The sequence below is a fragment of the Chelonoidis abingdonii genome, chromosome 19 (genome assembly GCF_003597395.2).
Source record: "Chelonoidis abingdonii isolate Lonesome George chromosome 19, CheloAbing_2.0, whole genome shotgun sequence".
Classification (NCBI taxonomy): domain Eukaryota; kingdom Metazoa; phylum Chordata; order Testudines; family Testudinidae; genus Chelonoidis; species Chelonoidis abingdonii.
In genome coordinates, this window is record NC_133787.1 from 25018217 (window position 1) to 25034379 (window position 16163).

Sequence of the window (16163 nt, forward strand, 5' to 3'; positions counted from 1 at the left end):
GAGCTGTTAGCATTACTATAGTATCTGTATGTTCTGTTCTATAAAGATTTACAAAGCCTCAGAAAGACAAATCTGAGTGACTGGCTGATTGAGCGTCTAATACAGCCAAAGCTAATTCTCACCTTCATTTCCTTTTTCCAGGCTACCCACCAAGGTGCAATCAAGAGCAGGTCTAAAATGTATTATATTTTTCTGAACTCTGCCAACTACTTGTCCCATCCCCTCCAAGTGCAGACAAGACAAGTGTTGAGTTGCGTATTGAACTGGACCTATTCTATTGCTAAGAGGTTACAGTGATTCTTCTTAGCTGAACTCACTCCCTTCCAAAATATTTAGCTTCCCATTGAGTCCCACATCAATCATCTGCCTTACACCTATCACATTTCCAGGATGTGTCAAGACACACTGGGGTTTCAGCGCATGGCTAGGAAGCCTCAATGCATCTAGATGGCCATGGATAAAATCTGAATGTGGAGTCTGAGTATTAGATGAATAACATTTGTAGTTATGCAAGTTGTGCCTCCAGATTTCATATTTCAGGCCATGGAGGTCAGGAAGGAATGTTCCTACATATGCAGCACTGAATCATTGGTGCTTGCCTTTCTCTAAGCATCAGGTATCAGCTGCTGCCACAGGCAGGATCTCAGACTGGTTAGCTCAAAGGTCTGATCTGATCTGGTTTGAAACTACGGGAATGAAATATATAGAAAGCAAAGAGCCTTTCACTCTAAAAAGGAGCAACGGAGCTAGAAACCCTTTCAACACCTCAACAGTTTATCCCTAAGAGTGGTATTAATGCCTAGAACAGTCCAGCTTGTAGTAAACACGTTACTCACAGCTACACCTGAATTACCCAAGTCAACCTCTGGCTGCTAAGCAGTTAAAAGCCAATGCTTAGATTTTTTATACCATAAACTCTGATTACTGACCTAGTCATTATAGGTTTACTATGTGTCCACAACTCATACCCTAAACAGGTCTAACATTGAATTATGTTTTATTCAACATAAACATCACAAACATTGGTAGGGAACTGAATTCAACGCTTTAAACAGCACATACTGGCAAGACGCAATTTAGGTGCTGTGCGATTCATGCTGTACTTACAAATGCGCTGTGAGAAAAGAAGAACGTGAAATGCTGCTGGGAATTCAAGAATTTTAAAGATCATCCGAGCTCACAGAAACATGCCATGAAGGTAAAGATATTATGGATATTACTACTGGCAAAAAGTAAACCAAGGTTCATTCCCAGTTACTTAATATGCAGAAGAACTTTTTCAATCACTCTAGCCTTTGATAGACTCCCCTAGGCAGGCATGATAAGCAGGTGGATGGCTGTAATTATTTTACTACCCATTTATATTACAGGAGCACCCAAAGGGTCTCAGGTCAGGACTCAGCCCCATTATATTAGGCCCTATATAAAACATAAATGTGGACATGATCCCAACCCCAAAAAGTTTGCAATCTAAAGTCAAAACCTCACTCAATTTTTATACTGGCTGGAGGACACATACTACTTCAGGAATGGAGACTACGCTATGAGGGTGGCAGTGACCACTGTTGCGTGCAGACCCATACCATGCCTCTTGGAGCTGCTGCCAAGGCTGTGTGCTGCCACGCTCCCCTATAATCTCACAATACAACCTTGTGTGTTTATACATGGTTCCAGCAATGAGCTTTCAAAAGGCTGGAAACAGCCAGCACTGTCAGTCATCAGCTGGAATTGTGAGATCTTCCAAGTTGTCACTTTTATATTAAACTGATGTATAAAAACCCAAGTGAATGCTCCAGTGTGATCAACAGCAGCTAGGAAAGAAACACTGCACACCTTTGGGATTATACCGTTTGCTGTAGGCTTCTGATTGATCTTGTTATGATTTCCTGGGCCTTTTAAAATCACCCACTGAAGGAGAGATTAAAGCTAAACGGAACGTTCAAACATTTGCCTCTATGTGAATGAGGAGAAAGTGTCAGTGGTGACATTTATGGAATTTAAACTTAGTTCTTTGGAGCTCGTTTTCTGCAAATTTACCATTATTATCTGAAACTAATATAAATATAAAATTGATATCCTTCACTATAAAGAGTCTTTTCCTATAGCTCTTACAACAGGAGCATTTCCATTAATATTGGACTAAAACATCACTAAAATAGCTTAACATTTCCGCATGGTACTGCTGACATTAGGGTTTGAGTGCCTTGCCTGCTGAAACCTGGTGACCTGTAACAGTAACTAAAGGCATTGTTACTTTCTGTAATGAGTCACTAGCAAAGACAATCCATAAATGTCTGCATCCCATCACCCACACTTAAGAGTACATCAGTGCAAGGACACTACACTTTCAAGAGGGCTCCCTTGTTCTGAAATACCATCAACTGGGATTAGATGCTGAGCATTTCAGGGAGAAACTGATCTCGTGTGTCCTGCAAATGTTCCTGGCCATACGAATGCTTAATTCTAAAGAGAGCGCGAGAGCAGTGTATGCTGCAGGGTAAATTCTCATCTCTGCAGCTTGAGGATAGGGTTGGCAGATGCTGATTTTTTAAAAACAAATAATGTTGACAGATATTAATGTTTATTTTTAAGCAGTTTTTTAGATTTCTCTCGATTTAAATGTTCAGTTTTTCTATCTACGGGGGACGAGGGGTGGGTGGGAGGATGGTTTGTGTATGCACTGTGAAACCAAAGTTTCCCAACATTTAACAATAAAAAAACAACTAATCCTTCCAAGCCTACTTGATTCAGCAAAGCACTTAAGCATGTGGATAAATGCTTTAGGTTACTCATGTGTTTAAGTGTTCTACTGAATTAAGGCCAAAATAAGGTTTCAGCACCATAACAGCTGAGAGAAGATTTTTGGCCCAACATTTTACAAAAAAAATCTTGACAAGCTGAAATTGTTTTCTCGGAGCGATTCCGTAGGAAGGGTTACATCATGCCGTCATACTCCATGGAAACCAGAGAGCTTTGGTTTTCACATTACCAGAAGGGGGTTACCTGATGTATAGAAATCTGAGCATCTCTCAGAGGCAGGTCCTGTTATAAAAGAAGCTGACAGTCTGCACCATTCAAAAACGGAGCAATGGCGCACAAAGGTAAAAACCATCCAAAGGAGCCTGACACTGAGATACTGGAAGTCCTCAACTGCCACAGAGCTAGGGTTTAACATTCATTAAGTCCACTGATTCCAAGTATTACTAACAGAGAGGCAGGAACAGGTCATCATTTTACATTAAAAGATCTCTACTTCCCAGGTCTCTGGCATTTTTGCTTTATCATCCTCTCTGTGCTCAGGTTTGTAAGCTTTTTTTATTATGAGGATGTCCCAGGCCTTCTGAATCAAGACATTATCAGGGGCCTCCTCCAGCGCTACTAGAAATGGCCTAACACTGTGGTGTATCAAAGAGCCACAATTTTCAGTGTTTTTTTTTTTTAAACAGGAAGTCCAAGGGCATCATGAGTAAGGCTACAATTTAGGCATGGGTATTTTTAGTAAAAATCATGGACAGGTCACAGGCAATAAACAGAAATTCATAGCCTGTGACCTGTGCATGGTTTATACTAAAAATACCTATGTTTAAATGGGGGTGTGAGTCCTGTGTGTGTGTGGGGGGAGCTGCTGCTTGAGGGCACATGGGGCCGGGGACTGCTGGGGGGGCACCTGGGGCCAGTGATTCCAGCTGCCGGGGGCCGAGTTGCTCTGGCCCACTCACCAGGGACCACTGGCCAGGACCGCAGCTGCTCCAGCCTGCTTGCTGGGGATGCTGCTTAGGTGGCTCTGGGGCAACCACACCGGTACCTGCAGAAGTCACGGAATCTGTGACTTACATGACCTCCGTGACAGACATGGAGTCCTAATCATGAGTAGTAATTTCATCTTTGTCCATTTACTAATATTTGCATCTATCTTATATATTTCTAGAGCACACTAGCCTAATGGGGCCATAATTTAAAAAGAAAATCAATACACACTGGGTGCTAAACTCACTAAAATCTGGCCCTAAAACCTAATAATTCTGTGCTAGCCTTTGATGTTATTGACATAATCTGGGACCATATAGAACATGGTTGCAACCAGAGACCTATAGTGGCACCAAATCTTGTATAAAGTGTGTCAAATGAGATGTCTAAGACCAGGTTATAGGTTGCTGGTTATGATTATGCTGTCTGCATGCGTCATTTTGTAGTTAAAGTTATGAATATTGGCTCTATACTGTCTGTATTTCAAACTTACGCTGCGTTTCTGGGTGACACTCCAGAGAAGTTGGTATTAACTCTGCCTAGCCTGCCTGATGCCCCACTAAGGACCATCAGCTATACAACTGACCCATTGAGAGAAGGCAGATAGGCCTTGTAACTCAGCAAAGTATGCAGGAACTTGCCCATGTGACTCCAGATTTATCACTGCTACAATGGTTAATCACCCTTACTATTAAAAATGTATGCCTAATTTCTAATTTGAATTCTGCAGCTTCCAGCCATTGGTTCTTGTTATGCCTTTCTCTGTTAGATTAAAGCAACATTTAGTACCCAGTATTTTCTCCCTCTGAAGGTACTTATACACAGATATGAAATCACCACTCAATCTTCTTTGTGCTAAGCTAACCACATTGAGCTCTCTCACTGTAAGGTATTTTCTCCACCCCTTAAATAATTTCTGTGACTCTTTTCTCCAGCCATTCCAGTCTGCCAACATTCTTTTAAAAACATGGATGGCAGAATTGGACACACTATTCCAGTACTGGGCTCACCAATGCCATACAGAGAGGAAGAATCACCTCCTCACTCCTGCTCACTACTTCCCTGCTTATACATCCAAGGATTATGTTAGCCCTTTTTGCTACAGTATTGCATGGGGAGCTCACATTCAGCTGTTTGTCCACTAAGCCTGCCTAAATCCTTTTCAGAGTCACTGCTTTCCAGAAGACAGCCCTCCCGTTCTGTAGGTATGGCATCCGTTTCTTGTTCCTTAGGTCTGGATCCAATAGCCCTCCTTCCAGTACTGGTTCGCATAATGTTTGAGGGGAGCTGGGTGGTTGTTTTTTAAAGCAATTCCTAAAATCACATTACCCTAAATAAAGAATAAAGCTGAGGAGTGGTTTGGTATAGGTAAAAATCTTGTCAAGTTGGGTTGGGTTTGATCCTATTTAAAAACCTTCCAAAGCTCAGGGAAGTGGGGTCCAGAGAAATGGTTCTGTTTTTGGCTCATCTCTCTGTAAGTAACTGAATGTACTTTATTAAACATGTTTCACCTGCAGTTAGACCTGTGTTGCAATAGCACAGCTACCATTCAAATGCACTATGTTAGAAAGAACAAAGGATCCATAACAAACTTTGTTTTAATGTGAATCTTGCAGAAATCAAGCCGGTAGACAAAACTAAATTAAAGTATTCTTTCTTTCTGATCAGGGCTTGGGCACTCTAGCATAAGAATACCGTAATGATAGGCTCACAGAACAACATGGTGCATTGTTACCTAGTGTATATGCAGTGACTCATAAGCCATAATGTGAATCATGGAATTCCACTAGCACTGCTTGCGGTTCTCTGAGATCAAGTTCTACGCTGCATTCAGCTAGATGAACATAGGCCACACAAACACCGGCAGGGCAATCTGAAAGTTTACTGCTGCATTTTAACAACTAACCGAGAATTATATTTTGTTAATAAAATACCTTCCCCTGCCTCTAAACATTCTGTTGAAAAACAGAATGACTTACATATAAATCTTTAAAAGCAGCAGAGAATCCTGTGGCACTTTATAGACTAACAGACGTTTTGGAGCGTGAGCTTTCGTGGGTGAATACCCACTTCGTCAGATGCATGTAGTGGAAATTTCCAGGGGCAGGTATATATATGCTAGCAAGCAAGCTAGAGATAATGAGGTTAGTTCAATCAGGGAGGATGAGGCCCTGTTCTAGCAGTTGAGGTGTGAAAATCAAGGGAGGAGAAATTGGTTCTGTAGTTGGCAACTAATCATTGACAGTCAACGTATGTCCTGACTTCTTTTTTATCATTTGTGTTGTGCCATGCAGACAGGACCGGCGCTAGGGCTTTTAGCGCCCTAGGCGCACGGCAGTTTTGCCGCCCCGCGTGCTGGTCCCACGGCTCCGGTAGAGCTGCCGCAGTCGTGGCTGCGGACAGTCGGCTGCTCCCACAGCTCTGGTGGAGCTGCTGCAGTTGTGCCTGCGGGAAGTCCACCGGAGCCGTTCAAGCAGCCGACAGTACGCAGCCACAACTGCGGCAGCTCTACCCGAGCCGCCTGCCGCCCCCTCCGGCAAAACGCTGCCCACCAATAATCCTGGCACCCTAGGCGATTGCCTAGGCCGCCTAAATGTAAGCGCCGGCCCTGCATGCGGAGAGAGCTGTAATTTGCTCTACGTAATTAGGTTAAATTTAATTTTGGTGATGAGTGGATAGATATTATCTGATATTGTATTTTGTCATCCTCTGCTTAGCAGGCTGCCTAAAGTACTTCATTCACTTTGGGAGCCAGCAAAATTGTTGCTCAGTCAGTGGCACATTTGGATGGACTCAGGAGAGCAAATTACCCTTAAATTTTAGGCAAGTTTATTTTAGAACCTGATCATGGTCCAAAGTGGTTTATAAGCTTCCTTAAATTCCAAACACATTTGTTTTAAAAATGAGTATCTATCTGTACAAAGCCTGAGAGAGAAAAAAGCCCCAAACCTACAGCTCTCCTTTCATAAGTGAACTTTACAATCGTCTTTTCAACAGAAAGTTGTTTGGTTCTATGCCAGTGATCTTTTACTCTTTTTCTAATCCTTATTTAATCCCTTTTAAAAACAATTTATGTGCTGTATATTCCACTGATGCTCAGCCTTCTGTCTGCATATATGTATCTCAACAAAATCTTTACAGCCAGACTAACATTTTCATAAATTACAAACTTAAATCCATACTGAGGCACTTCAGTAAAAATGAACTGATTGTCAGAGTTGATGACTGGCAGGTCCTATTGAAATCAATGGGAATCTGTGTGTGCTTAGCACTTCTTAAACACCGGCCACTGAGGTGCCTAAATATGGATCTCATTGCCTAAATTTAGGCACCCACTTCTACGAGTTTTGGCTCTATTTTCTAACACTCATGATGTCTTCAGACCAAGTAGAATATCCTTCTTGTTAAAATACATCAATGTGTCCCACGAATTGAAAACAGCAGAGTTTCTCAGCAGCAAAGGCATGCTTTTTTTTTGCTAAAAATCACATACCGTGTGTAGAGACCACTGTTCCCTCTAAGCTGTGTGCGGGACAGATCCTAAACCCCATGCACATGGCGAAACACCACACGCACAAAAATTTGCACAGAAGTACAATAATTTTCACATAGGAAATTTTTTGCACACACCTGCCAAAAATTTACACAGAAGAAATTTTTTCCACATGCGGCCTGTCAAAAATTAGAGGGAACATTGGTAGAGACCTTTGACATGCCTGCAGATTCAAAGAGAAATCTTACAAGCTATTGGAAGGGGCGTGGAAAGTTCTGGAGGAAAGAATTAAAAAATAACCACCACCAAATGCTGCAGCAGTTTTAGAGCTGAATTTTCAACATGTGGTCTTCCATTCTGCACATTCAAACTTGCATGTGCAATTTTTGTGCATTATCATGTGTGCATGTACATGCTTGAATGCACAAACATTTGCAGTGCATGAAATTAATTTTGCCTGTATCAATTCTATTGTTTGTGTGCAAAAATTATAATACATATAAAGCTCCACCAAAAGTGATTTGTGTACACCAAGTACCATAGAGGCCAGGCTGAAGCCCCTTTGAAAACGTAACACTTAATGTCAATGAAGTATTAGATTTACGTCCTCTTGCTTAAGAAAGTGCAGTTGGATGCTTGGAGATGGAGCATGCTCAGTGTCATTAATCACCAGCCTTGAAGCTTGTGACGTGAATAGGAATTTTGCCTCAGTAAGGAATGAAAGATTGGGCCTTAGGCTGTATGTTAGATGTTAAGAGAATCCATACAGTGGAAGGAAGCCACTAGACACTGTAGATCTGACTTACCACAGGAGCAGCACGTGAAGCAGTTGGTATGGTAGAGGTTACCCATTGCTTGGCAAGCCTGGCTCGCTCCATATACACCCTTTCCACACTTTATACAAATACCTAGGAAGAAGAAGAAAGACTTATCAGAATCCTCAGCAATACTAAAAAGCAGCTGCTGGCTATTGATTTGTAAACACTTATTGTACCTCATCAAGCCCTAAAACAATGAATAAACGATCCTGAATAGAATCTCGACACCAAAATTGGTGGCAGGCATCTTGAGTGAAATGACTACATGAAAACCAATCAAAAATAAAAAAGGCAGAAAATCCTAGCATAGCTGGTGAAACAAAGTATGAAGAGCTAGGCTGGCCACACACCACAGAAATCCCCCGGAGACAGGTGAAAATGAGAAGGGACAGGAAATCTGAATGCCCGCTGGAAAGAATTCAGACTTTCAAAGAAAAACAGCGGAGGTCTTCTATACAAGGTAAGTGATCTTAACGCAGCATGTTGCATTCAGCATTACCAATAAAACAAACAATTTGGTCAGTATCCTAGAAGAAAAAGTGTTTTTTTTTTTCTCTCCAATAAAGTAATCACCATATCAATAGTGAGCTGAAGTCCATAAGGAGCTCAGTGAAAATGACATTGTCAGTCACATGTAATGTTTTTTAACTTTCTGTCCTTAGTAATACTTAGCCCCTGCATGCTGGGCATTTCACAAAACAAAAGGCAAGGCATCTACCCCCTGTAATCTGGGGTTTCAGATGGGACTCTACTCAGGCTACTTAGTGACTATTGCAGCAGCTACACTTCTATTTTTAGCAAGCTAGCTTGTTCAGAACTAGCACCCATATGTCTACCAAAGCTGGAATTACACCTCCAGCTCCACTGAAGACAGACCTAAGGGTGCAAACCTGGCTAGGAGTTCTGCCATTGACTTCAGTGGTGTCAGGATTTTACCCTAAAGATCTCAGCATAGCTGTGGCAATGCCAGTCAGTCATTGCTGCTGCAGACCTCAGAGAAAGATTTGTGATTTGGGTAGATTCTGCAAAGAGTGTGGTTAGTTTTCTCACGCTAATGGAGTGATAGGTGGCTGATTACATAGAACTGGCAAATTTCCATTGTTCTGATACTTTTCCTGATGAGATCGTAACCATTTTAAGGTAGGTCAAATGTGTCCCCTAAAACTCTGGAAACTAGATTGAATTAATCTCTGGCATGCTTGATTTTAATAGATTTGTGGCCATTTACACCAGAGATTAATTTGTCTCTGCATCTTTAATAAGGAATATATAAAACACTGGTACAAAATTACCTCATTTCATACAGTTTTTGTTTTCCTGATATGTCCATTGGTCCATGGCTGGCCTGATTTAACTGTGCAGCACGCAGTGTAGCTGTATCCATGTTGGTCCCAAGATATTAGAGACACAAAGTGGGTGAGGTAATATCTTTTATTGGACCAACTTCTGTTGGTGAGAGAGACAAGCTTTCAGAGTTGAGGAAGAGCTCTGTGTAGCTCAAAAGCTTGTCTCTCTCACCAGCAGAAGCTGGCCCAATAAAAGATATTTCCTTACCCATTACCTCTTTAATTGTGTAGTGTAAATTAATACTGTCAATGTCATTTTGAAATTGCTTTAGAAACAGAGAAGATAACTAAAGCAAAAGAGTATTTTGTTATTAAGCTACTTGTATGCTGGTTAAGGCCCTGATCCTGCAAGCATTTACACCTATGGGTAACTTTAAATCTTATTGGCTTCAATGCAACTCCTCATACACTTAAAGTAAAGGACCTGCACAACTGTTTGTAGAATCAGTGCTCTAATCATCCAGATTTTTCTCTCCTTGTATCGAGAAAGCTTTGCAAAGATTATATCAATTCAAACCACCGGGAGGAGAAAATCTCATATCTCAGCTTGAAGAAACTCAACTTAACAGAGGGCAGGGAAAACCAAGGTAAAATAGGAAAGAGTTCAATGGTTCAGGTTAGTTTTTATTTGGTTTTAGAAAGACTTAGCACACTGACTATTCTGAGCAACCACACAGTAGAGAGAAATGTAGTTTTTTTTAATAAGTAACTAGGAAAATGGAGAAAGCAGGCAACACAGCATCTGCTGTAAGATTGCTGGTATCTGGTTTGGGATTCCAGTAAGAAAGGAGATGGAGGCTGCATTGCACACACCAGTTTTTCTGGCCTCCCCATATACCTCCAAAGAGTTTTTGGTTTTGGTACTAAAGTACCTGACAATATCCTTTTAATACCATCAAGTATCAATGCCCTGAATTAAACCTGTGATACCAAAACTCTTCCAGGCGGTTTGGCTACACTTGCAGGTGTGCAGCCCTGGGAGTTAAAGCTGTCTTCGTACAGCTGCGTAGGGAAAGCGCTGCAGTGTGACCACAATGACAGCTACCAGCGCTGCAGCGTGGCCACATTTGCAGCGGTGTTGGGATTGGTGCATTATGGGCAGTTATCCCACAGAGCACCTCTTCCCATTCTGGCGCCGTGGATTGTGGGAAAGGGGCGGAGGGGGCGGGTCATTTTGCTTCCTGTCCCAACGCCCCATGATACATCGCTTCACATCCCAGCAATCCCTGTTTTTCCATCCACGTTTGGCACCATCTTGACTCTCTCAACGGTTTCTGTGCAGCGTGATTTCTGTGGGAAATGGAGCCCCAACTGCTGAGGAATATGCTGACGAGTCTCGCCAGCACATCACGTTTGGCAGTTGAGCTATTCCTTAAGATCCAAAGCGATGAGGAGTCCGACGATGATAGCGAGTTGCGTGACGTGTACAACACGAAATTGCTTGTGGCATTCACGGAAATGCTCAGCACCGTGGAATGCTGCTTTTGAGCTCGAGAAACAAGCACTGAGTGGTGAGATCACATCATCATGGAAGTCTGGGATGACGAGCAGTGGCTGTAAAACTTTCGGATGAGAAAAGCCACTTTCATGAGCCTGTGTGAGGAGCTCGCCCCCACCCTGCGGCACAAGGACACGAGATTGAGAGCTGCTCTGTCAGTGGAGAAGTGGGTGGCTATTGCAATCTGGAAGCTGGGAACTCCAGACAGCTACTGATCGGTCAGGAACCAGTTTGGAGTGGGAAAATCAACCGTTGGAATTGTGTTGATGCAAGTTTGCAGGGCCATTAATCGCATCCTGCTAAGAAGAACCGTAACTCTGGGGAACGTGCAGGACATTGTGGATTGCTTTGCACAAATGGGTTTCCTGAACTACGGAGGGGCGATAGATGGGACGCATATTCCTATTCTGGCACCACGCCACCTAGCATCTGAGTACGTTAATCGGAAGGGGTATTTCTCTATGGTTCTCCAGGCGCCTGTGGATCACCGTGGGCGTTTTATTGACATTAACACAGGCTGGCCCGGAAAGGTGCATGATGCAAGCATCTTTTGGAACACTGGCCTGTTCAGGAAGCTGCAGGCAGGGACTTTTTTCCCAGACCGGAAGATCACAGTAGGGGACTTCAAAATGCCCATTGTGATCCTTGGAGACCCAGCTTACCCATTAATGCTGTGGCTCATGAAACCATCTACAGGGAACCTTGACAGGAGCAAGTACCGGTTCAACTACAGGCTGAGTCGGTGGCAAATGCCTGTGGAATGTGCTTTTGGCTGTTTAAGGGGGCGCTGGTGATCTCTGTACGGGAAGCTAGACTTGGGGGAAAGCAGCATCCCCACGGTTATATCCACGTGCTGTACCCTCTATAATATTTGTGAAGGGAAGGGTGAAAGATTCAGTCAGGCATGGACCTCTAAGGTTCAACGCCTGGAGGCTGAATTTGCACAGCCAGAGAGCAGGGCTACTAGAGAGGCCCAGCACAGGGCTTCAAGGATTAGGGATGCCCTGAGGGAGGAATTTGAGGCTGAAAACCAACAGTAATGTTTGGTGCCTTGCACGGGAGTGAAGTGCAGTGGTTACAATGTTAGTAGGAATCTGTGTTTCCTAAGCTGATTTGCAGTGCCTGTTTCTTTCCTGGGCTAAGGTATCTTTGACTTTCTGCAATAATAAAGGCTGTTTTCAAAGCCAAGAATTCATTTATTGAAAAGAAAATTACTTTATTGACATACACACAACATTTTGGGAACCTAAAAGGGCAGGAGGGTGTGGTGGGGAACTGTACAGTCACAGGTTTGAATAAGTCCTATCTGGAGTGCTATGCAATGAATGCTGCACTTCAGGATGCCTATACTGCATGGTGATGGGGGTTGAGTGCAGAGGGTAAGGGTCGTAGTTCTCAGGGCTGGTTGGTGAATGTACAGATGGTGGTGGTAAGAACCTGGATGATGGGGAAGGGGGTTTGGAGCTGACATTGGGGCACAAGGGAAAGAGCTTTGGGACTTGGGGGGGGCGGGGCGGGCGCGGTAGTGCTATGCCTGCATGGCTGCGAGCGCCTGGATAGAGTCCGCTTGGCATGCCAGGATACTTATCAGCTGTTTTGTGCTTTTCTTCCTGTCCGCTGCGTTTTTCTGGCGGATCCTGATTTCTCTTTCCCTCCAGTCCTGCACTTTTTGATTCTCTGTGACAGAATGCTGCATAACTGCTTGCAGCAAGTCTTCTTTGCTTTTCTGCGGCTTCTTCCGGAGGTTTTGTAGTCTTTGATGTTGATAACACGGGCAGCCGAGATCTCAAGGTTGCTTCTGTAAAGGTAAAAAATGCAACACTTAACTGAGGCAGCATTGTTTATACCAGACAGTTATTCCCACACAGTTAAGGAGTGTAACAGTCTTCACAATAGCATAATTTTCCCATCCCAAAAAGAGTGCACATAACCCACGGGAGCCCCGAAATGGTGAGTAAGGGGGACGGATTGCTTCAGGGCTCTACTGTTCTCGGGGTTTCTGTGCGTTGGGGAAAGCAAACAGCTGCCAGGGGCACCTACACTGAACACTATCGCAACATTTTCCACAGGAGTTGATCCTTGAAGATATTTCGCTGCTGTAGGTCACTTGGGAAGCGCGGGAGGGTCTTCTACAGCAATGCGGATTCCACCCTGGCCTCTATGCAGCTTTTCTGTGTGCAGCAATGGTCGCCCCCACCCCTCATGGCACAGTGGCGCGGACGCGTTAGCCTGACTGCGACAAGGACCACAGTGGCCCTCTGAATAAACTTGTGCAAGCGCATTGCCCATGCTCTGACTGAAACTTTTGAAGAGATTACCGAGGCAGATTACCGCGACGTGATAGACCACATCAATGCGCTATTCTGCATCTAGGCATGCATGCATGTAGCCATAACCCTCCCTCCTCTCCCGAAAAATTTCCATCGTGAAAATAAAAGCTGCTTACCGGGAACCCGCTCCTTTGTTTGTCCTCCACCAAGTACCGGCTGCTGCGACTGGCTACCTTCCTCCTGGCTTGAGAAGAGCTCCTGGCTGCATGCCTCCAGGGACTCCGGGGTGTCTCCCCCGACCCCAGTACCCTCACTCTCGCTTTCTTCCTCCTCCTCCTGCTCTGAAGTGTCCATCGTGGTCTTCAGAGTGGTGTGGGTTCACCCACAAGTATCGTGTCCAGCTCTTTGTAAAAACGGCAGGTCGTGGGGGCAGCGTTGGAGAGGTGCTTTCCCTCGTGGGCTTTGTGATAGGCACTCCGCAGCTCCTTCACTTTAACCCTGCACTGCAGTGCGTCCCGGTCATGGCCCCTTTCCAGCATGGCCCTTGATATCTGCCCATAGGTATCGTAATTCCTACGGCTGGAGCGCAGCTGGGACTGCACAGCTTCCTCTCCCTAAACACTGATGAGATCCAGCAACTTGCCATTGCTTCATGCCGGGGCTCGTTGGCCACGTGGGGCCATGGTCACCTGGAAAGATTCACTGATTGCACTCCACACCTGGGTGAGCAAACGGGAAGGGGATTTTTAAAATTCCCGGGGCATTTAAAGGGTGGGTCACCTGAGGCCAGGGCAGTAGAGTTCGAACTGATGAGCAGAGTGGCTGAACAGGCATTCTGGGATACCTCCGAATACCTCTGGAGGCTAATAACAGCGCTTTTGGTGGCCACACTGGCGGAGCAGCGCTGCATGAGCAGTGCTATAGTCGTTAATTCCCCAGGCCGAGGTGGAGTACAACCAGCGCTGTAGCCAGGGAGATACAGCACTGTATGTGCCTTGCAAGTGTGGCTGGTGAGTGAGTTGCAGCGCTGTAAAGCCACTACCAGCGCTGCAACTCTCCAGTGTAGCCAAGCCCAGAGAGAGCTATCCAACTGCACTATAAACAAAATAGTAAGAAAATGTTGATCTTGGGGCTAAGTATGAAATCAGAGTTAATAAAATAAATTAGAACTTTACTGGAATAGGTTGACTACCTGCAGGAGTCCCACCTGCCTCAACTGTTACCTTTTGTAACCTTTGGTTAAAAAAAAAAAAAAAGTAAGAGGACTATTATTTACTGTAAGTTAATGATTCATTTGCTGGTGAAAGTTATTGATCCCTCTGTAACATTCTGATCCAAAAGTGCAACTACTTCACTCAACTAATCTTGCAACACATGACAAAGCTACTGTCAGAGCAGTGGAGAGTAACCAGTGAACCCCACTATCTTCCCTATATCTTACTGGGAACTCTAGAATCAACCCGGTCTCTTATGTCCTTACAACACCCTAGAGGCACCCTGGGGCAGGAAGGGTTGCATATACAATACACTAGCCACACATTCATTTTTGAAATGGACAGTTTGTTGTTTTAGCTTAAGGCCCTGGTCCAACATTTCATTTTATTTTTAGTAAGAGACCCAGATAAGAACAACCCTTTCAGAGTTCCTGTCACCACTACCAGCCATCTTCACCCATTCTGTCCACCCTTTCATAACATTAATGCACTTGTGACTGACTGCCACTGGCATCTCAACTAGGAAGTGGAATATTATGTATACAGACACACCTTCACCCTTTTCCTGCTGATTTTTACTTCAAGGATGGCAGAAATCCATAGTCTACATTTTCCTGAAATGTCTATCTTTGGAGATCTCATTCACAAATTCCATTAAATGCCAGACCTACTACAGTCAGGAACCATTGTGGCAGAGCATAGTACATCAGGGTTGGAAGGGACCTCAGGAGGTCATATAAAAGCTATCACCTAATTTTTTTTAATCTGTTAACCCACTGGACCATCATTAGGGTGACCATATTTCCCTATGCGGAATACAGGACACCTGGTAAAATTACTCATATTCAAGCAAGTTCAACGACAATCAATCAGAACTATGCAATACAAATGTTCGAACTAACATCAAGTTGACTGAGCCTTCGTTAAAAAGAAACACTGCATAGTTGGATTCTTTTTATTTATCTTCTTATCTTTAAGGCTTTAGGCTTCACACAGAGGGAGGAGTGACACACATACATACACACACACTCCCATACACCTCTCTCACATAGCTGGGGTGACCGACTGATCGATCGAACCCTCCCTGCTCAGCGCTCTCTGCCCTCCATTCCTGGCTGGGCCTCTGGGACAGACCTGCCTCTCCTGGTACCGGGTCTTCCCGAGGCAATATGCTTCGGTGGCGGGGGGGGGGGGGGGGAGAGGAGGAACACAAGGTCACATGTTCCCCACCACCACCAAAAAAAATTTCTGCCAGGGCTCACACCAGAATGTGGCCAAACTTTTTAACACTGTGGGAGGGAAGGGATGGGAGCTGCTTCCAGTCACAGGGGATGGTGGGGGAGGCGAGGGGAGGGGACTACCTGGAATGTGACATAACCCACTGCCACTGACATAACCCAGCTGCCTTCTGGCCCCCCCAGCTACAGCGCAGGCAGGAATGGGTTAAGCCCTCAGGCTGCATTGTGCACCAGGGCCCAGGGAACCTGACTGCAGGGGCTTCAGCGAACCTGGGCAGACAGGTGGCTCAGCAGGGGAGGGTGCCTAGGGGATGGAGCAGTCCCACGCTCCCTAGAGGCAGGACCCAGAGCTGGGGTGTGAAGAGGATGCTAAGCCCCTGCCCCGGAGCTGCTGTTGAGCCTGCAGGTTTGGGACATGAAGAGGCTGGAAATTTCACCCCCCTCTCGCCCCCTCTCCCTGCCACTCCAGAGCTTAGCTGAGGGGCAGAGAGTCTTCCCTGTGCCAGTGCTGTGCAGGGCTTTGGCACATGCAGGTCTCA

At 44.7% G+C, this 16163-nt stretch overlaps 1 protein-coding gene across 1 annotated transcript in view; it reads right to left on the reverse strand.

Moving 5' to 3' along the window:
- The window catches only part of WTIP (WT1 interacting protein), a 129900-nt gene that overhangs the window by 57406 nt on the left and 56331 nt on the right, over nt 1-16163 (reverse strand). The window contains exon 2 of the mRNA XM_032766690.2: nt 8047-8148. Within this exon, the coding sequence (XP_032622581.1) occupies nt 8047-8148 (102 nt within the window). The remainder of the gene's footprint in view (nt 1-8046; nt 8149-16163) is intronic.